The 22,905-nt window shown below is 37.7% G+C and overlaps 1 protein-coding gene across 8 annotated transcripts in view; it reads right to left on the reverse strand.

The window, feature by feature from the left end:
* DMD (dystrophin) overlaps positions 1-22,905 on the reverse strand; it is a 994,758-nt gene that overhangs the window by 32,122 nt on the left and 939,731 nt on the right. For all 8 annotated transcript variants that reach the window (XM_044441365.1, XM_044441364.1, XM_044441363.1 and 5 more), the window contains 5 exons: positions 21,914-22,071; positions 12,014-12,180; positions 7,513-7,624; positions 3,987-4,123; positions 3,203-3,241 (listed from right to left, as the gene is read on the reverse strand). In XM_044441365.1, the coding sequence (XP_044297300.1) occupies positions 3,203-3,241; positions 3,987-4,123; positions 7,513-7,624; positions 12,014-12,180; positions 21,914-22,071 (613 nt within the window). The remainder of the gene's footprint in view (positions 1-3,202; positions 3,242-3,986; positions 4,124-7,512; positions 7,625-12,013; positions 12,181-21,913; positions 22,072-22,905) is intronic.

The raw sequence follows: 22,905 nt of genomic DNA on the forward strand, positions 1-22,905 counted from the left end.
CAGGATGCCTGAAGGAAAGTCTCCTTCCCCATATGCCCTCATGCCCCTTAAGATTGGTAGGAGAAGCCTTGCTTTGGGAACCTTCAGGAGGGTGTCTACCCAGAGGAGGGTCTTCTCTGCAGTGGCGCCCAGATTATGGAATGTGTTCCCCAGAGAGGATCACTTGGCACCAACTTTATACTCTTTTTGGCGCCAGGAAAATAGCTTTTTATTTAACCATCATTTTAATAATTAAGGATTTTAGATGCTTTAAGTTTTGATCACAGTTGCATTTTCTTTCTTTCTTCTTTTTTCTTTAGTTTTATGGAAGTGTTTGTTCAGTGTTTTGCTTGTTATTTATTAATTTAATTATTGTATTATTATATTACTATTTTAATTTTTGTAAGCCATCCTGAGATGTTTTATCGGGAAGGATGGGATAAAAATGTTTGAAACAAACAAACAAACAAACAAACTGGAAGTTCAAACAATAGATTTTTATGTACAATGTCTAGTGCTTCTACAAGACATAACTAATTTAAATGGTAGAAGGAGCTAATTTAATAGAAACAAATCAAGAAGGCCAGTGAGATGCTGGCAGAGATTACAAAATGAGTTTCAAGGCCTAAGTTTCTTACCTGAGTAATATTCTATGAAAATGGCTACACAAGTACTTCCTGTTAATTAGACACTGCAGAAAATTCTAGTGCATATATTTGTTTTAAAAGTAGAATGCGAGCTTCATGGTGGAAGAACCTACCAAGTGAATCAAATGAATAGCTGTTGACCATAGGCCTGAGCAAGAGAACATTTCAATTGCCCTCTGTGGAAGAAATTGCCAATAGGTTAGCAGAAACTGTGCTGTATGTACCTTGATATCACTAGGGGATTTTAGCATATTCAGATGAAGAGAAAAGGTACCAACTGGTACCAGAGGTTTACAAGGGGGGTACATTTTCTAGGTTTGAAGGAAAGCCAAGTCTTACAAAGCACATAATTGACAAGAGCCAAATCTTATGGTAGCAAATTTCAGTGATGACTACCAAGTTGGATGGCTTTAAAAAGGGAATTGGCTATATACTAGTTCGAACATACTGCACTATACTAGGTACTAGGAAACATGACTAGGAGGTGCAACTTGTACTCATGCCCTCTTGTGAAGTTCCCAAGGCATCTGGTTGGCCACTTCGGAAACAGACCACTGAATTAGATAGGCTATTGGTCTGATCTCGTCTGGTTCTTCTTAAGTTCTTAGCAATATCCCTTCTGCACGGGGAATTGCATGTTCAAAACTTCCCCATGGGAGGCTTTCATTGAATTTTAGTCTTGAACTCTGTTCAGTTTTTCATCATTTTCTATCTGTCCAGTTTTAGCCATGATAACCTCTTTGGCACCATCAAATGTCTGTTAGATCTCCCCTGCAGAGCAATATGCATCATATACTTACTTATAACTTCCATTGTAACATCCTTTCTCCCTGTTGGATGATATCCTTTTAGGGATTTTCACAATCTCTTTTTATTTTTAGCCACCCTAAACAATTTGGGATCATCAGGAAAATTGGCCACTTCACTGCATACTCCTAATTCCAGATAGATTATGAACAAGATGAAAACTGCTAGTCCCACCGGAGATCCTTGTGGAACCCCACTGTTTACATTCCCTCCATTACATGAATTGACCATTTAGTCTTACTCTCCAGTTCTAGATTCATAGGATGTCCATTCCACTTATTCCATACTGCTAAGTTTACTTAGGAGTCTTCAGTGAGGAACTTTGCCAAAATCCATTTAGAGGCTCACAAGCTGGTGTATGCACGTGATGTTTGCCTCTATCTATCCATGCACTCATACATGAATAATAGCTTTATTCACATCATGTTTTTGATGTAGCTGTTCAACTACACCCACATATGATATGGGCTCCAGTAATTCCTGTGATGGCAGTGCACGTCTTCAATCCTGTCAACTGTAAATAAATACTTGGTCCACTGATTCAAATCCCAGTCCCTGGGATTTAAAAATATAACTCAGTTTATCTGTAGTTGTGCATGGTGCAAAAAACTAATCACAGACACAGTAGCCTGGTTGATGCCACTAATATTCATTCAACAGAGAGCTGCACTGAACAACATGATGTGCTGTTTTGTTGGTACTTCACTATAAGCTTCCTTAAATAATGTACTCAGTCTGTGTAAGAGCCTAGGCAAAATTGCACATACAATTTTAGCATTCCCTATTTTAGCAATCATTATTTGCAAGCCAAGAAAAGAGGCCACACATTTTAGTAACATTACTATATTAATGTCAGGCTTCCTCCTTCAGTAGTATTTGGCAAAGACATGGATTAAGAAGCATAAACACATACTTAAGACCAATTTTATGTTACGTTATGCACCAGAAGCCAAGCTAATAGTTATTCATAACTAAAGTAGATAGTTAATCATCTGCATAATTACTGAACTAACTTGCCAGTGTATTCATTTATTCCTAAATTAAGTATAATTCAGCCAACCTTCTCATTGTTTAAGGGTATGGATACAACACACACACACGCGCACACACACACACACGCTGCCCATTTGCAAGAGCTTTACCACCCATTGAAACTAAAGGGCAGAATTCACATAGAAATATAGACGCCAATTTGGTTACTCCATTGAAATGAGTAGAAAAGCCTGACACTCAAATGTGTATCTAAACACACACATATCTGAGTCAAGGGAATACACATACATCAAATGATCTAAAATAGAAGATTAATATCATAACTGCATTTAAAAACACTTTATCAAATCTAAGGTTGCTTGTTTCCCAACCAAATGTGTTTATCTTTATCCAGAAATGCAAGCTTTAACTTGCACATTGGCATATGAATGGAAAGATTGTGCAACCAGACTTCAGTGATTCAGATTGGCTGCAGCCTCCAAAGAAAGGTTAACAACCGTGACTTCAAAAGCAACATCCTAGAGAAAAATCATATGGTGAAAACATTTCATGAAGTGCAAAAAAACCTTGCTAGAATAGCATTCTATCAATTTAGAACATATTTGTGCTTTCTTCTTCCAAAAATTTAATGTGGGGTTGGGCAAGGGGAGGACAGAAATGGACATATGCAAAACAAATAAATAAATGAAAATAAAACCTCCAACAGAAATTAAAAACAGTGAGGGAATGCAACAGCAGCGGCAGCAATAGTGGCACACTTCATCAAAAGTACTCACGCAGAATCTACTGGCCAGAAGTTGATCAGAGTAACAGGACTGCAAGACAAAAAATGAGGAGGTGAAGAGAGAAGCCGAAAAAACTTAGCAGCAAAATAATTACAGAAAGTTGAAGAAACCCAAAAATAAGAAAATCCAACAGCCCAACATGAATGTCCATGGAAAGCAGCCAAACATAAGAGAAATAAAATTTTGAAGAGAGGGAGAAAAAGAGAGCAATCACAAGCTGCAGTGCAATTGCCATTAAAATATTGCTGCTCACTAGCCTAATAAACAAGATTATATCTTACGTTTTTGTCATGTTATATTTTAAGTTTTTAATACTTGCGAATTGCGTGTTGCTTATTAGGTAATATATAAATGAAAATACTATTACTACCAATAGTAGCAGCAGTAGCTGCAGCAGTGGTGTAGACTCTTTGGAAACATGTGTGAAGCTTACATTGTGAATTTGAATAGAAACTAATACAGTAGGATAAAAAGACTTCTTAATATTGATTTCTGCTTCCTTAGATCCAATTGCATCAATTTTAGGTTTCTGATGAAGCAACGAGACAAAAGATTTTTTTCTGTTCATTGAAGTATAAATTATTAGAGGGATAGCAGGTAAGTAAAAAGTAAGAACAGCAATTGAAACGTCAGCTTGCATTTTCCTTTCAACCAAAATAAACAAAAAAGAAAGACATGAAAGAGGTTTTATGCAGTTAGGAAATACAGGGAGCAGGTGCCAACTGGGGAGCTCAGAGAGCTTATCAAACGAAACACTAATTCATGGAATACTCACGTTTCCATGTTGTCTCCCTCCAACACAGTTTGCACAGGCAGGTAACCCATTCTTGGGTGCTTTGCAAAGTATCTTTTGGTTCGGAATTTGTTTTTCAATACCTTGGCAAAGTCACGGACATCTTCTCCAGAAGTAGTCTGAAAGCAACATTTCAAGGACACCACTTTACGAGAGAGCTTTTCTGGACAGAGTTATGGGACACAGGTACTTAAACACTCAACTGGTCAGGTACCTCTTCCCTTAAACCGTAAATATTTAATCATTGTGCGTTCAAAGAACATGGCAACAGTACTAAGGTCCATAGCAGAAGGGAATCATTAGTTGGAGATCTGCAGGGGTTCTCCTCCCCCTCCTCTTTCTAGCAAACTTGGTCATATAGTTTGCACAGTATGTTCACAAGCATAAAGGATGTCAAGGTATACTTAGTAAAATCTTGCAGGTCTACAATATTCTATTGACAATTTTATTATGAAAAACGGAAATCTGTTATTGCTAGATTATGAGAATGGCCCATCATCTTTACAGGGGATAAGGCTACCAGTCACAATGGATATATTTTACCTCTGGTATTAGAGGAAGTGTTTCTATTTATATTTTATTATAATTTTTAGGTACTCAGGTATAAAAGGTATTATGGGGCTCATGTCCTGCTTGTGGATATCTAACAGGCAATTGTGCAAACATAATGTTAGACTAGATAGGTGTTGGGTCTACCTAATATATCTACTCTTATGTTCTTATAATCATGGTAAAGGTATATTTTCAAAAATCAAGTTTGTAAGATCCATGATGACTAGTAGATCCTGATGTGGCATGCAGAATAACAGTTTACACTGATTAAAAACAAACCTTTGCAAACCATGTTGCCTTGCCCTTAGAAAAATAGGGGGTTGATTTGCCATGATAGAAGGAACTTTGAAAAGAAAATGGGAACAACCTCCATTTTTATAATGAAATTGTATTCGCATTGCATTCCATAAGAAACTCAATGTATTGAGTGCAGAATTTTGATTTCATATTGGTCTTGTTAACAAGAAAAAATGAAGAAAATATTTTTACAGAAAGGATGCTGTTCTATATTAGTTTTTAATGAATATTTTGTTTCTTTGCTAGAAAGAGACAAGTAGAAACAATATGCTGTCTAACATGATCCAACCTTCTTCAATTACTGATGAAATGAAAGTGCTAATATACTTTATGACATTGAAAATTGACAATTTTCCTTTTCTGGTATATAACAAAACCCTAGTTGTTCAGACATGTCTGCACCTTCCCTTGTATATGCAAAACAGTGCAGTCATCTTAACCTAGGAGGAAAGGGTATAATGCAACGAAATTACTTTAAAACTGATTAAAAGTTCATTCATACTACTAATTTTACTTAAAGGGTACATTTGGATGACTGTATCTCATCTTAATGAGCTGATGTACATCAGGTTGTTATGTTGTACAATCACAGACACCTTCCAGTATGGTTGTTGTTTGGGAGAAACAAACCACCTGCCAACCAGTGGCTTGCTGTAAGGTTTGTTGTACTGACACTGGCTGGTTTTAGGTGTTGTTGTACCCATTCAAATATGGATGACTGATGCATTGTGGGAGCAGACAAGCAGCAAGTAAACAGCTTGAAAAGAGCAACACGAACTTGCTGCTCTTACTAAGTTCATTCAGTTGCCACCAGTGACAGTTGCCCCAGTGATGCCCAGTGGTACCGACTGTGATCACAAACCACCTTTCATTCACTACAGCTTTTTATCTCCCCACGTTCTCCTTTTCTTTTTCAGATATCATTTTTGAGATCTCCAGGTAGGCAGCTTCTCCAAAGTGCTCAAGTACTACACCGAAGGGCGGGGGCACTGGTTGCCCCCACTTTTTAAGTGCAAGGAAGCCAAAGTTTGTATCATTTAAAAAAAAAAGTCAGATTTGTGTAAGTGCGGAAGTGTATACTTGCATGGGTCCAACATACAAAGGCTTGCATTGGTGATATCCTGGAAAGTGTCCTCTTTCAAAGTGTAGGAGACACCAACTAAGGACATTGACCTAAAGAGGTTGCTGACAGCTCCCAAAACTGGGGTGCCTCACACCTCTCCACCTTCCTGAGGATGAAAAAATGCTTCTGGTCAAACCAACTAGGGGACCTTATAATCACAGCAAGGATAGAACACAAGGTGATTTTAGCCTCTAAATTATACCAGCTGGAAGGATGGAACAGGTATGGGATCACAGTGACTCTTTGTGAGTTGCTCTGCAAACACCCTACCCAACATTGGTTATTCACAGGGTGGCTTAGTATGACATATGAATACAACCAACACTTCTTCACAATGTGCCTCAATATGCCAGGAATTTCTTAAGAGTTATTTCCTATTGTGTACAACTGGAAAATAAAGGTTACCAGCTTCAGAACAACCTAAACTCTTAAACCATGATTTGAAGCCAAGATATGATTGTACAAACTGCACCATAAAACATCCAACTGTATCCCAGTAAAAGATCTGAAAAAGGATCTCACATAAGTTTGCAGATAACACCACACCTGATAAATGTATAAAATCATACAATTAGATGGCACCGACTGTTAGATTCATTTGTAGAAGGACCCTAACACACAGAGTAGTATCTTTCTCTCACTCATTCTTTAGAATCACTTCACCAACAAGTGTGCTACAAGCAAAATTATTCACTACTGAATAGGATGAAAATTTCCCAGGTGAATCTGAGAAAGCCAAGAGAATCTGAGAGCAAAAATAACTGTGAGCAAATGTGTCCCTCAGGAAGACACCCATGCTTTGTTCTGCTTTTTATATTGAGGCTCCGTATACTAACTTCCCAAAATGACAAATTCCCCATTTCTGGTGACAATAGTGATGTGTATATAGCACACGGATGCACTGTGATGGCATATATTGCAGTGGGTCAAGTCTGTGGGGATTGTCTGGAAGGAAGGCAAGCTCAACTTACCCAAGCAACTTCTTACAATTTCCTCCAGTACTTATGGTTAAGGCATGTTATTTCCCTATACATTCTTGATTTGTACATGCAATTCTACCTGATGACATAAATACACTCCTTCCTTTGAAACCATTAAAACTATTTTTCTTACTATTCCTTCTATACCAGGTAGTTTGTGATGCTGTAGACTGAATTTTAAAGCCAAGCTGTATAAAAGAACTATTCACATTGTTTTATATTAATTAATTTTTGAGCCATTCAAGACACAAAGACTCCTGGCCTAAGACACAATTTGCACAGAAGCGATCATTATTTCACACTAAACTTTGAGCTCATTAGTACATAACTCTGATACAGTAACTACTAAATACTTTTGGAAAATGCTTGGTTATTAACATTATTTTCATAACACATACCAAATTGTCATGCCTTAAACACCAGTTGTTGATTTAATTACCAAAAAAACCCCAACAACCTCAAAACAAAAAAAAAGCACTGCTTTATGCAAAATATATTTTCTTCTACCCCTTCTCCCAGCAATAAATTGTAACAGGGGACACCGGTAATTACTTACTGGTGTACAGTATTCCACCATTGGGTAGTGCATCTTATGACCTTTTGCAACTCGGCCAGAAAAGAAGCAGCTTTGGCAGATATCATAGTTAAAGTGCTTTAGACTTCTGTATCTAGAAAAGAAGATAAATACAATTTCAGAACTCATGAATTAATTTGGCATGTGTTTAAAGCAGGGGAGTATCATTACAATTCCATTCTTATTAACAATATAACAGCATTATAGTGATTGAGCAAAGATATTAAAATAAAGACTTCAGAATATAAAACCTCAGTATGCAAGATTTATCAGCAAGTGTTCTGAATCTTGGAAGAACTATGACAACTCATGAGGCATTTCAAAGAGCAAGGCTATCTGAGTCCTGAAAATACTGCAATTTTCCATACCAAAGGTATCGTGTAGACACATCTGCACCTATTCCCATGGCACAGATCGTTACTGATCAGCCGAGTCTGGTAAGCCAACTGCAGCCTCTTCTAAACAGGGCTAACCTGAACACCATTAACCATGGCCCGGATTGACTACTATAATGGATTATATGTGGGACTACTTTTGAAGATTGTCCAGAAACTGAAGGTAGCTTGATATTTATTTATTAGATTTTTAGCCTGCCTCATTAGCCACACCGCTCCCTTGTACTTCAGTGTTTCATATGTCAGTGTATGCATGGCTTACTTTGCCCTCCATCATAGAATCCATACTGTAAGATGCATCTAATTTTGTTTAGAGGTGCAGAGTGTGAAAGTGATAACATATTGGAAGAAGGCTAGCAAATTGAAGCTTAATTCAGACATTGTCAGTATGCACCTGGTTGAGAGGGAGATGGACTGGAACAGGCATTCAACTTTTGGGGATGGGGTTGTACTCTTCATGTAAAATTAGGTGTTCCAGGATTGGTGTACCAGTTGTGCCCAATCCTGAAGATGTCAGATCTAGATACAGTAGCACAAGCCTTAGTTACATCAAGGCTGGATTACTGTAGCACGCTCTACATGGGACTTTTTTTGAAGCATCTTCAGAAACTACACTTGGGTCCAAAATAAAGCAAGATGAATGTTAGCACATAGGTACTCATGGAATCATGTATTCCGTGTTTCCACTGGTTTCCTGAATGTTTTCAGGCATAATACAAAGTGCTATGATTACTGTTAAACCCCTAAGTGGTTTATGTTAAAGAATTAGTTCCTCCTACGGCAATCTGCCTGCTCCCAAAGACTGGAAAGAGAGGCCTTTGTTGTGTTATACCTAGAGTAAAAAGGAACTGTGTCACACAGTTGATGAGGAAGAGGGTCTGGGCCTTCCAATTGGCTGCATCAATATTATGGAAGATCATATTCCATGTAAGACATTTCCATTCCTGGTCATTTTTTCCTGCTAAACATTATTTTGTTTAAAGTTGCCTTATCTATGGTTTCTGCCTGTGTTTGCATTTGTTGTGTATCTGATATTCTATTTTATGGAATTTATGATTGCATATTGCACTTCTGAATAGTTGCGAACTGCTCCAAGTCATTTGAACAGTATACATAAAGAAATACATGAACAGAGAAATTTCTCTCTATTCTGGAGTTATATATTTACAGAAGCAACCACAAAACTACTACTATGGTACACATGCAGCATGCAAATATTTAGAAAATTAAAATAATGATCTGCTTAGATTTAGAAATCAAAAACCAGAAAACAAACATTAGCATATACAGCTTAAGACCAGGCTATCTGAATGACATCCTTCTCCCATGTGAGGCTACATAGTTCTTGAGTTATATTGGAGAGGCCCTTCATTCAAAACCAGCACCTTCAGAGGCATGTTTGGCAGTAACCCAATAGAGGATGGTTTCAATAGTTTCTCTCTGCCAAGAATGGCTAAGTTTGTTTCCTCTCCGTTGTTCTGGCACATACTATTTTATCTAAGAAAGCCTTTACTCTGGAAGTGTGTATGTTGGGTTGGGTGTTGTTTTTCATTATCCTTTTCCTGTAATTAGGTTCTTATTATATGCTAATACATTGTTTTAACAGTTTTAATTATCTATGTAAGCTGCCTTGAATGCTTTTCTTTGGTAGAAAGATGGGCTACAAATAAAATGATAAGCAAACATAGGAGAAGAATGAAGCATGAAATATCCAGGTTTATGTGACGTGAATATTAAACCACATAAATAGTCCATAACTGTGGGCTTTGTAGAAACTTGACTCTTTGAAATTGTTCTAGGAAAAGTATTTATGGAAAATGCCTTTAAAATGTCATTCCTCAACCCATTTACTTGAGGATATGCAACACTGAACCCAATGGAAGTTAGTTCTGAGCAGACATATACGGGACTGCACTATATGTGAAATAGCACTATATGATTTGTAATACAATTAAGAGAAGGTTAAGCATGCCCAAGGGTATTTTCCTCTGTGTGTCTGTTCTGAACTCTTCATTTCAATAGGACATACTTCTAGGTAAATGAATACAGAGTTGCAGCCTAAATTGAAATAAACTGGGTGGGTGGTCATGAAAGTTAAATCCAAGATTTTTTAGAGATCTGTGCAAGATGTAACCATTGATTTTGTGGATGTCAGCTTAAACCACAGAATTTGCATGAACAGGGATGACTGCAAATTATCATGTAGTGTGCAAAAATGTAATGTGAGTGCATTATTATGATGGTACTATCATATCTTACAATACAAATGCTTTTCTAAAAGTAATGATATATCAGCTGATGAAAGGTGAATTTCTTCAGTCAGCTTCTTGCAAGTATGCAAATACATTCCAGGTTCACAGCTGATTCAACATGTCCTTGAAACAGATGTTCTGTTTTTCACTTCTGAACAGGATGGCCTAAAATATACACACTAGAAGCCTGACAGAGCTCTCCAGCTGTTTCAGGTATAGAATGGTCAAATTCTGGCACTTTTGCCACTGCAGCCTGTGTGAAATACCTAGCTGGAGAAGTCTTTAAGAATTTTGAGCACATGCTTTGCATAAAGGAAGTTCCAGGTCCAGTTCCTGGCACTTCAGCACAACTGGATCTCTGAAAATAAATATTGCCTAATAGCTTGCTGATTCAGATTTACAACTGTGGTCATATTAGTGCAGAACTAGATGGCTCAGTATGTATGGACCCATAGTTACAAGACTAGAATTCATATGGACAACTTCAGTGAGCTGCCTTAGACAGACAGCTAACTGTGAGGAAAATAATCAGATTTGGTAATGTGAATCCATACTACATGATGCCTCAACAGAATGATAGAATCAGAGCTGGAAAGGGTCAGAGGGCCATCAGGTCCAACCCACTGCTCACTGCAGGACTCCGAGTTAAACCACCCCCTCTGATAGCTGTCTAGTTGCATCTTTAATGCTCCTGTGTGGCGCAGCCCACAACCTTCCTAAGTTATTGGTTCCATTGTCATACTGCTCTAACAGTCAGAAAAATTCTCCTGATATCTAGTCAAAATCTGATTTCCTATAACTTAAGTCCATTATTCCATGTCCTGCACTCTGGGATGATCAAGAAGAAATTCTGGCCTTCCTCTTAGCCTAACGACCTAAGACTACTTCAGTTCAAAGAAACAAGTTCATAAACATACATTGACATAGTTCCATTATTTTACAATCTTTACAAACATCTAATAATTTAGTTCAAGCTGAAGGAGCTAGAAATAAACATACATTTTCATAAATCTGCTTGATGCATTTCAAAGTAAAATAATTCAATCACTTTAAAAACTAACAAAATTATGGTGTTTTTCTGAGTTTAGCCCGTTCAGTCATCTAGCTGAGCTTTAAAAAGAAAATTCCAAAATTTTTCTTATTAACAGCTTGATACACAGAAGGAAAAATACCAGTGCTATACGGATGAAAAACAGAAAAATCTATAACAGAGTTATTAAAACACAAAATGATAAAATAAATGTAAGCATAATAGAATGTGAGTATTTACTTAATGTTTAAGTGGATTCTGACCAGGCCTACCAATCCATAGCTATTTTGCAGGATATTGACTTATTCATTGCTATAGTAACCATGCTGTTGAGACCCAGATGTCTAAACACAGCGACATAATTTCAGAATTCAGGGTTAAGGCTATTGTTAAAGGGAGTTTATGACAGGCTGAGCAGAATAATTCTAAATAAATGATCATTATATAATGGAGTTTCTAGCTCAGGAAGATTATATTCCATTCATTGAAAGTAAGATTTTTTTTTGTTGTTTTTGTATCCTTCAACTTTTCATGAGCATGTTTTACATAACTTTTTAAAGTGGTTAAATTGCAAGCAAAATAGCATGATTACTGTTTTCTGAATATAATAAATACAAAGTTAGCACTTAAATTCTGGAGGATCACTTTAGGATATGTGAAAACAAGAAACATTAATAAATGCATAATTCAATTTTCACGGATGGAAATTCTGTGATCTTAAATATGGTCTTTATTTAGATTCCCAACAGTTAATGGATTTAATTCAATTGATAACCAAAAGAACACTAAAAATAAAAGCAATGTACCTGAATCCAATAATTGGACACTCCTTACAGATGTTGCACTTGGCTTGATGTTTGGCGGTTTCCGCAGCAGCCACTCTGTGTAAAACTGGCAACCACACCATGGACTGAGGCTCAAGGCGCATCCAGTCTAGAAAAAGGGCTGCCTCGATTTCAGGCTTGTTATTGGCCTACAAGTGATGAGAGAATCATTAGAAGACTGGAAAAAGGTTATGTCTTACAAATAATGCATTCTTTCACCCATTATCTTTCTGATAGTTTCTTTCCCTTAGTTTCTTTCACTTTTAAGTGGTGATGGAACAATGTTGTCATAGCAGATGTGTATTCCCACACTGGGTTCATGAAGATAATGCAAGAGAGAGCATGAGATTCAGCAAAGAATCTTCACCATTGCATGTAGAGTTGTTTATTCATCAATTCTGACCTCCTACTTTAAGCCTGGGTACAGTGGGGGGGGGGGGGGGGCAGGCAGGGAAAGATATAAACTGCACAGAGGAGCATCTGCAGGTCAGACTCAGAAGGCAGTGGTAGGGTTAAGAAGGTCTCATATCTTTTGACTGAACCCCACAAATATTAGCATTACAAGGCAAATACTAGTTTTGAACACTGCAGATGGCAAGCATTGCTTTCTCTCCCCCCGTCCCCCACTCTGATTCATTGTGGTTTTCCAAACCCTCCATATTCACTATTATTTTATTGTTAAATTTACATCCGACCTTTGCAAGGAACCCAAGGCAGCTTACATGGTTGCCTTCCTCACATTTTACCCTCACAATAGCTCTGTGAGGTAGTTGGGCAGAGACTGGCTCAAAGTCTTCCATTAAGTTTCCTGGCCAAGCGAGGACTAGAACCTGAATCTCCCATGTCTCAGCCCAACACAAAACTACACTGGCTCTGCTATAATCATTGGATGGACTCCTGTGATCATAAGCTACCATAAGCTACCATATATGCATATTATAGTGCATATAATATTGTCCATATTAACGGACAATGCCTGATGCATCACTACCAGAACTGAGAATAAGCTACCATAGCTTATTTTCCTGCCAAGTAATCACTGGACTCTTGCTGCCAAAGTATCACAATTACCCTCAACAAGCACGGCTTGTTCTGTCATCCGACCCTGTTGATGGTGGCTGGCGCTTGTTCTAGGGTTATGGAGTGGTTTGTATACCATCTTTGCTGCCTGCCCTTGCCAGGTCTAATAACATGACAAGCCATGCCAGTTGAGGGTAATTATAGTAATTAAGTGGCATACAAATGGCATGCCATGGTAGGTTATTTTCCTTCCTTGATTGTGTGAACTTAGTTACTCTTTGTTTCTAAGTTTTGCTGCAAACTACTATTGATTTGTTTGTTGCCTCTAAAACCAGTTCTGGTAGTGATGCATCAGGCATTTTCTGTTAATATGGAGAATATCATATGCACTATAATATGCACTATATTCTTGCAATACAATTCCTTTTTCTAGACTACTGACTTGCTCTGGAGACTATATGATGATTAATAAATCTTTATAAGGATACAAAGAGAGACCCATGTGCACAGATAACCAAACAGAACTCCAATCCTTGTGTTAAATTTTATTCTTTTTGTTATCTAGCATCATAAGCATCCACCAGTAATGCCTAGATCAAATAGTCCAAACTAGTCACAAAGAACCCTGCTTTTTTTGTTTATTATATAAAAAATGAACTTTCCTTAAGAGTTCCCAACAAATATGAAGACTTGTGTATACCAGGAACAATGAAGCTGTAACAGTTACTAAGCTGTTTACATACTTAAAATGTCAGGGTGGATTCAAATAAACAGTGATCAAATTTATTGGAAAGAAGCAATACAGACTATCGCAGCAAACTTCAGGCTGTGACAGTTATCCAGAAGTAGACCTATTGGTAAGTATGCTGCCATGAAATCCATCTGTATATGAGTAAATGGCACAATCTGTTATTTAAAGAGGCAGGCTAAAGCACTTGCACACACAAGCAGCTAAACTCACAATTAAAGTGATCCCGACTAGTAAATCAAGCAGTAAACTGGACTATCTGCACTACAGATCTTTTTGTGAGGATGCATCCCAGCCAACCATTTGTCCATAGCTATCCTCGACAGAACCTTTGGGGGCTGAGCATCCCAACCTGCTCATATCCATGATGATCTATATATGGACTCAGCAAAGGCATAGGGTAGAGTTCTTGCAGGGTAGAGGAGTCCTTGTATTTGAGGAAACTGCAGTTGAGGAAACTGCATTGCAGAAAATTGTGTCCTGTGCTGAGGAGAAGTAATACAAGATGTACTGGAGCTCTCTCCCTTTCCAGTACATGGTGGAATTAGAAATTAATTCTGTCCATTAAAGGCACTTTATGACACTTTGCATGGCCATTTAAACTTGAGAATTACAAGTAAACATCCACTTAGTTCCTAATGTTTACTGCTATTGCCATGTAGGGAGATTATTAGACAGACAATGAGCTTCAGGAAGACATCTCTGGTCATTAGTGTTCACCTTATACATAAAGCCATCTTTTATATGCCATTTCTGATACAAAAAGATAGATTGTGTATTAAAATGTTAGAGCCTATGCTACAAGCAGGATAATAATGAACAACAAAGAGTTAACCTGTCCATTTGTGGTTGCATTTAATTTAGAGGGAAATAAACTGAATAAACCCTTTCTGAAATACCTAAATTTTCACTTTCCAGATGCTGAAGATTCCCTTTAATTGTGTAGGCAGTTAATAATATTTACAGTTGTCCTTCTGTCCATGATATAAACACTATATGCAAACTCTTCTGTATTAATATGCACATTGAAGTACATTACATGAAGAATTAAAGCCATATTGAGAAAAGCTTGTCAGGGTCAGACAGTACAGGACAGATAGTTCTTGTATGTTCTCTCAGCTGCTATTACAAGTCCTTTAATAAACTCTAAATCCAGCCAAACAGGAGCTGAGGATTTACATAACACAAGACTCGAAAGGACAAAAGGAAATTGAAAATCCACCCCCCTCCACAGCCCCTGCTGCCAAATCAACATTTTTATATGCAACTGCCATGGTGATAATGTAAATCATGGAACAAAATTAATTATGCATTTCCAAGTTTACAAATAACAATGCTATGTCTGATATTTAAATGCATGTAGAATTTCAAATGGGGCATGGGAGTGGGGATGCAGCAGGGGTTCATGAGCCAGGAAACGTGAAGAAGAAAGCCAGGCATTTGTTCAATGTAATGTTAACAGAAGTGTCCCTATAGTCTAAGTATATAGACAACACAAGCTAATAATATAACAAATTTACTTCAAAGTTTGCTCATCCTTGATTTTAAGAAAATGAATATATTTTCTTATCTCTACTTAGATAACCCAAAAAAATGTTAATTACATTAGGGTTGGTGACAGTTGACATACAGTAGAACAGTTGTCAGGAGAAGAAAAAATATTGCAGAGTTTTCTTGTTTTTTCACAGGAAGCTTTAGTGTGGTGTAGGCTGATATAATAAATATATGCTTGCCAAAATTTTATTTTTTTGTTCTTGACTATGGAACAAGACCAAAGAAAGGGGTAGGGGAGTATAAATCTTTACTTCAGTCCCAATTTTTACTCAAGTGTAATTGTATGAAGAAATATTCAGAATGCATTCAGCAATCAGTATACTAACAGAGCATTGAAAGTATGGAAGAGGTAGAAAAGCACAGACAAGCACGGACACGCTCCCATTGCCACAATAGCCCACTGTGGCTAAATTTACCCATGGCGATTGTTGCATCATTCCAGATGCCCACAGAAACCATTTGTGCATGGAACCCGGCTTGTCATGCTGTACAAGCACAGGAAACATGGATTCATTGTGGGTTAGCTGAGAAAACTTCCAGAAGTGTATCCAAAGCAGAGTACTGAAAACAAGAGGATGCTATTAGCATACTTGGGGGTGGGGAGCCTTCAGACAAAAGTGATTTAGGAAAACAAGAAAACCTGTTTTTCTAAATCATTTTATTGTTGTAAGCCGCCCCGAGGCTTCGGCGAATGGGGCAGCATAAAAATGTTTTAATAAATAAATAAATAAATAAAATTTTAGAAGTCCAAAGAGGATGAAGCATGCTCAGTAGCTACACAATGCTGAATTTATATTGGGAAAGGGGACACCCACTACTGTCTCCAAAAATCTGAGTTTCAGTGGTGGCAGAATGGAGTATTCTGGAAAAGATCAGCCCTGGCTGACAAAGTGAACAGAAAAAATCCATCCGTTTTGTTTCGGGTCCCACCACTTCCCCCTTGTAGCAAACTCAGTTTGGAAGAAAATGCTGTTGAATAATAAGTTGAAACCTAGAAATAGCAGCAAAGATATGAACTGCTTAGATATGGCACATTCCATCTACTAAGGAATGGTAGTGTAAATATGGAACGTATCTAAAATGGCAAAGTATCCTCAGATAGAAGAAAATCCTAAAACTGAATGACCTTGGCTTCCATTAACTTTTGGAGAGTTGATATATTGTAGCCTAGCATCATACCTGATGGCAAATATTGCTTTGTGTCTTTTTTCTTTTTCTCTTTTGTAGATCCCTTGCCTCCTCCTACCTCCTTCCATTCCTCATAATCATTCTCTGACCTAGTTCACTAGATCAAAATAGGCCATGGCGGCTTCTTGAAACCATGGAGCCTGAAGAGTATTATTTCTATAGTCACTGCCCAGGAAAGGCTTGTTGTGTTATCCAAACTTTGGCAACATGGCTTTTTGGAGGAGGAACACTATTAAACCCACTGTACAAAAAATAATATATGGATAATAAATTGAATTAATGAGACCTCCCATTATCTCGATTGGCTTCTCTTTTCTGCCTATATCTGAGTCCACAGAGATGTGGATTTTCTGATGTTGAGAAACTCACTCAGCACAGTTACCTTATAAATATATACAGAAAGACTACATTTTAAACATTTATTAATAAGCAAGCAAGCAAGCCTATTTAAGACAGTTATAGAAAAAATGGATCCCATGCTATTTGTGCACCAAGTTTTCAACACACACTCACACACAAAAGACAACAAAGCACAATGCATACGTTGCTAATACAAATTTCTGCAAGCAGAGATTATTCCCTGCCAGAAGTAGCCCCATTCAGTATATTCCCTTGATTTTTACATTTTTAAACTGGAGCACGATAGGTGATGTCATTGTTTGGTATACTCTGCTTGTCTATTTCACTCTTTTAATTCAGCTTTTCATGGTCATTCAAATCTGAGAATGTTCTGCTTATTTCTACAGTTGTTCATTATGGTTTTGACCAGTCTGAAGCTTGAGGTTCACCTGGTGCCATCTTTATATTCTTTTTTTATTTCTTTTTATTCTGCCAGTATTTTAATTGTTAAACTTGTATTACAGAAGGGGATATGTTTTTCTTGAAATCTGGAGTTTTGGTAGGCGTGCTTTTATTGTTGTTCTCTTCTCATTTTATTGTTAGAAATGTTATTGTTTTACATTTTTATATGTTTTTTTTTCAGTTATAACCTGCCCAGGAGGGCATGTAGCTAGTGGGGCAGGTTAGAAATAAAATAAATATCCCTCAGAGCTAGACTTCTCTTGTGCCCCCAGGTCCAGCCTCCAGTCATTAGCAGGTGCACTTTCAAAGCCTTCTTACTCCTTTGGTCTTTTCCTTATCCACTCTCTTTCAAACTCCTAATTACACAAAGAGGAAAAAACTCTTTTAGGGCCACTCACTTACTCACTGGTTGGATCATAACGAAGGCTGAGCACCAAAAAATTGAGGTCTTTGAATTGTGGTGCTGGAGAAGACTCCTCAGAGTCCTGTGGACTGCAAGGAGATCAAACCAGTCAGTCTTAGAAAAGATCAACTCTGACCGCTCTTTAGAAGGACAGATACTGAAGATGACACTCAAATACTTTGGCCACCTAATGAGAAGGAAGGACTCCCTGGAGAAGAGCCTAACACTGGGAACAATTCATAGCAAAAGGAGCACAGCAGAGGATGAGTGGCTAAATGGAGTCACTGGGGCAGTGGGTGTGGGATTAGGTGGACTCTGAAGAATGGTGGAGGACAGGAGAGCCTGGGGAATGTTGTCCATGGGTTCATGATGGGTTGGGAATGACTTTGCAGCTAAACAACAACAACAACAAGAAGAACAAGAACAACTTACGCCTCAAAAACACTTAAAATTATTTAATCTTATTATATCTTGACTAAATTTCTCCATCTCAACATACACACCATCTTCTGTGCATGCTGTTTATCCACAGATCAAGCAGAATGTTACTGGTGGCACATTTATTAGTGGAAATGTTGGGTAAATGTTTCAGAGCGACCTGGTTCACATATAACAGCAGCAACTCATTGTTATTTGATTAATCCATGATTTGCCACAGTTCATGCAGATATTCAATTCCTGACAGGGCAAATCATGAAGTCCAAACCTATAATCAGTGGTTAGTTCGATGGCTGAACATTCAAAATGGCTGCAAGATGCTCTGGGCATGCAGCATAGCCAATGGTGGGTTTACTGTCATTATATACAAACAGCCCCAGTGAGACAGGGTAAGTGGGTATAGCATGCCCTGCTAATCAGTGGCAGAAAGTGATTAATTCTTCCTCCCTCTAGTAAGATTTTCAGCTATAAAAATGAAGTTTACTTGCTAATACAGACTCGTTTAAGGGGATGGGGGGAACCTGGCTGAGAATGATGACATTGTTCAAGTATAAGCAATGTTAGAATGGATCTGAACAGAAGAGGGAATCTTTGCCATTTCTTCAAAACCAGCAAAAATTAGCATTTTAAAAGATTTAGAAAAGCCAAAAATTACTGAAAAGAAATGGGAGAAAGTCAACAATCCAGTAGTTAAAATCCATTCAAGCAATACTGAATACTTTTAAGAGTAAGTCACAGAATGTCTTGTGCTGAAGTCACTTTGTACATACTCATTCAGAGAGATTTTTGCAAAACAAAGAGCTCAGAGTGTGGTGTCACATTTTTTAAAAACAATCTAGAAAGATTTGGTTATTAATCCATATTTTCCAATTCAGAATTGGGTTCAAAGCAAACTGTGACTAGGATAAGAAACTGAATTTGATAAATTAACAATGAATGCAAAGAAGAGAATTTATCTGGGATATGCTATATTTTAGTAGCAACCATATATATATAGAATTTATATTGCTCTAAACATGTCCCAGAATTAAAAAAAGATAAATTTCTAATAGGACTTGTATGCATAGGTGAATGTGTTCTGAAGCTGACTATGAATATCAGTTTAATGGAAAATTATTTGAAAAATTTTGCAAGATAGCATTTGCACCCTAGCAAAAATGTACACTTGACTGCACCTTATTGCTTTTGTCACCATTACCATACATAGGTAGATAAGTTGCATGCATTATGGAACTGCTTGGTCATTTAGAAGTTTTGACTGTAAAAAATATGGGGATGAATAGGAAGAACAAGGATTTAACTGAATCCGATAGAGGATTTTTAGAATCCATTTCTAGTTAGAAGAAATGGGCACAGACAGATTCACTACATCAATAACTTCCGCAAGAGATTTAATAATTATTATTAGAAGGCAGTCACCTACCATCGCTGAGATGGAGATAAATATTTTGTCCTTAGTAACATTAACCTGAGAAAGGACAAATAACTGTTGAGAAATACTAGCTCTTAGGAGTGCCACATTGTGCTGGTGTGGGGTCCTTGTCATATGGCTTGCCATGCCCTGTGTGAACCCAGGCAGCAGTGGTTGTTTGATAACCTCAAATAACCCGGAAACCTTTAACAGCATGATACAACTGCCCTGTGGGTAAATTAGCTGACGTGATGGATTGTTACGACAAACAGCCACTGAATTCTTTCTTTTACTTTATCTTTTGTCTGTTGCCACTTGTTGTAAGATGTTAGGCTGTTGAGGACAGAAACAGAACTAAACAAACACAAGTTTTATATTATGTCTCCCATATGGAACATCATTTTATCTAGATTTGCTCTTTGCATCCCCTTTGTAACATATCTAACATAGCGTGTGTGTTTGTGTGTGTGGAGGGGTTTGTCTTCAAGCTTGAGGGAAGAAAATCAACTTCAGTCCAGCAGCTAAAGGTTTTTTTGGTTTTGTTTTTTTTAAAGACAAATCATTCCTTAGGACAAAGAACATTCTTTCAGAGCAGGGAACATTTTGCTGCCATTGAAGGAAGTATTACAAACACCACATGCATATTGACAGAAGATGATTTCCCTCCCCCAGTACTCTCAAGGACTTATATTTCAAACAAAGATCAGGGATATTTCCTCCCCTTATCCACCCCTTGTTATCTTCTGGTACAGTAAACATCACATTTTTGCACTACTCTGGATGACAGGCAAGGTTGTTGCCAGGGTACCTAAGCTACAGAGGCTGAAAGCACAGATTCTGATACACAGTTGCTGCTGAAAATTCTCTCTCTCTTTCTCTCTCATGACTACAAATTACTCCCAGGGTTGTTATAAGCTTAAAAGCTCCTCACTTCCAGCCATCTCATACCCAGTCATAGTTAAAAGTCCTTGAGTCAAATATGTAAAGAGGATGGAGTCTAAGTTCCCCCACCATTTTTTTCCTTGTCAAACGAAGGAACAGACTGAGTGAGCCATTAGGGATAGTCAGCTATAATTAAAAGAAAAAAATGCAGAGCACACAAGTATTTGCAATAATGCATATATGGAAAAATATTCAAGTAATCATAAGGCAACTGATGAAATACCATTCAAAATATATAGCAAAAGAACAGATAAAGACAACAATGACAAAGAAGCATATGGAAATGATTTGGAAACCTAAAATCAAATGTACATTATCCTAAAACTCAGCTCAGTCAAGCACTTAAAATGGAACAATATCCCAAAGCTTTAGGGCCACTACCAAGAGCTTCTTATCCTTACCCATCATTGTTGCTACCTCTCTAATAATAAGGATTCCGATAAGGGCAGAATTAAAGGTGGAATCAAGTTTGAGTGCTTTGTTATAGAGAAATGAGTTCTCTAATATAGATAGTCAGCCAAACAGGATCCTCGAAACCATGGTGGGGTGTACACAGACATTTTGGCCCTGGAGTGTCCATTGGTGTAGTAGGGACAACAGATGTGTGCATTCACTTCACACACCACACACACATACCATTTACTCATGCACATCTCACTGCTGCCCAAGAGGTTGCAAAGGTTTGTCACCTGCTTCTATCACATAAAACACATTTTCCAGAAAGGTCAATTCACAAACCATTCAGTCATTCAGAAATTCTGGCTCCTAGTCCTTCTCCATCCTCCAACCAACCCTTCTTTTGCTGAAAGATCCTGACAACCATCCCACTCTCTCTGAGGGAAATTATTCCAGGTGAAGCTACTGTTGCAAGCTACACCTGGTGAAATACTCCCTTCTACACAGCTAGGCAAGCTTGGGAGCCCTCTCCCTTTTGCCTACGAAATGTTCTTCTTCAGGAAATAGATATGCTAAAGCATTTTTATTCTATAATGTTTGAGGGATGCAGTATCATGCTTATTGTGCTATTCAAGCTACTAACTATACTGTTTTAGTTTGCTCATTTTTAAATCATTTCTTCCTTTTTTATAAATCACCTAATAGTTTAGGCTGAAACACAGAGCAGGAATAAAACAAAATAACACTATTGTTAATGCAATTTAATTAATTTTAGATTAAATGTGGTATTTATTTGAGCCAATTGGAACATAGAGTTGGAGGAGATTTTGCCATATTTTTCATCTTTTTCCAAGAAAATGTTTTGGCAAGGATCATAATTAAAGCTACTTTGTTCCCTACATTTGTATCTCCTGAGATGAAGTCTCTAAGTTCACACACATGTGAACTTAGCAAAATAGGAAAAAATGGCAGCATACTTACAAACTGAAAACAGCTCCTAACACTGGGCTCAATGTTACTGCCACCAAATGAGGCAACTTCTCCCAGCTGTCTTGGAATCTGGATAGAGTCGTGGAGAAGGAGGCCAAGACGGCGCTGGTCACAGAATCCAGTAGGACTGGCTACCTGCTTGAACAGATCTGGAGAGAGGAAAACAAAATTGCAGATGGCATTACAAGAATGGGAACTTTTAACCATGACTACATTTATTCCAAAAACAAGCATGCTTTCAGATATTCAAATAAATTATAGAGAGTCCTCATCAGGTTAGATTACCTTTCATTAGCATGGTCACAATTTGTTTCATTTGGAAATGTAAGCTCTGATGTCCAATTTTGAAATAGGTACTTTATATGCTTGTTAAGGTTTTCTCACAGAAGTAAACAATTTCCTTTGTTTTTGTGGAATATTTGGGTAGCTCAGCAGTTCTGTTATGACTATAGACATCTTTACATACAAATAATATACAAATAATGTGGGATAAGAAACATACCTTTTTCTAAAATGGGCATTTCAAAACACTCAGAATGCAATGCCTTGAAAGGAAAACAACACCCAATTCTCTGTTATAGATCTATTACAAAAGGGAAGGTAATACCAGAAAATGCACCACAACTGAAATTTAGTTTACTGTGAATTAAATCTACTGAAAATAGATAGATTTGGAAAAGGGGTGGGAGAGGATCTAATCAACTGAAATATTTGGTACTACTCAATGAACAATTTGTTGTTGTTGTTAGTTGCGAAGTCGTGTCCGACTCATCACGACCCCATGGACAACACTCCTCCAGGCCTTCCTGTCCTCCACCATCTCCTGGAGTCCACCTAAGCTCACACCAACTGCCTCAGTGACTCCATCTAGCCACCTCATCCTCTGCCGTCCCCTTCTTCTTTTGCCATCTATTGTTCCCAGCATTAAACTCTTCTCCAGCGAGTCCTTCCTTCTCATTAGGTGGCCAAAGTATTTGAGTTTC

The sequence above is a fragment of the Varanus komodoensis genome, unplaced genomic scaffold, assembly GCF_004798865.1.
Source record: "Varanus komodoensis strain SLA01 unplaced genomic scaffold, ASM479886v1 scaffold4, whole genome shotgun sequence".
Lineage (NCBI taxonomy): Eukaryota > Metazoa > Chordata > Lepidosauria > Squamata > Varanidae > Varanus > Varanus komodoensis.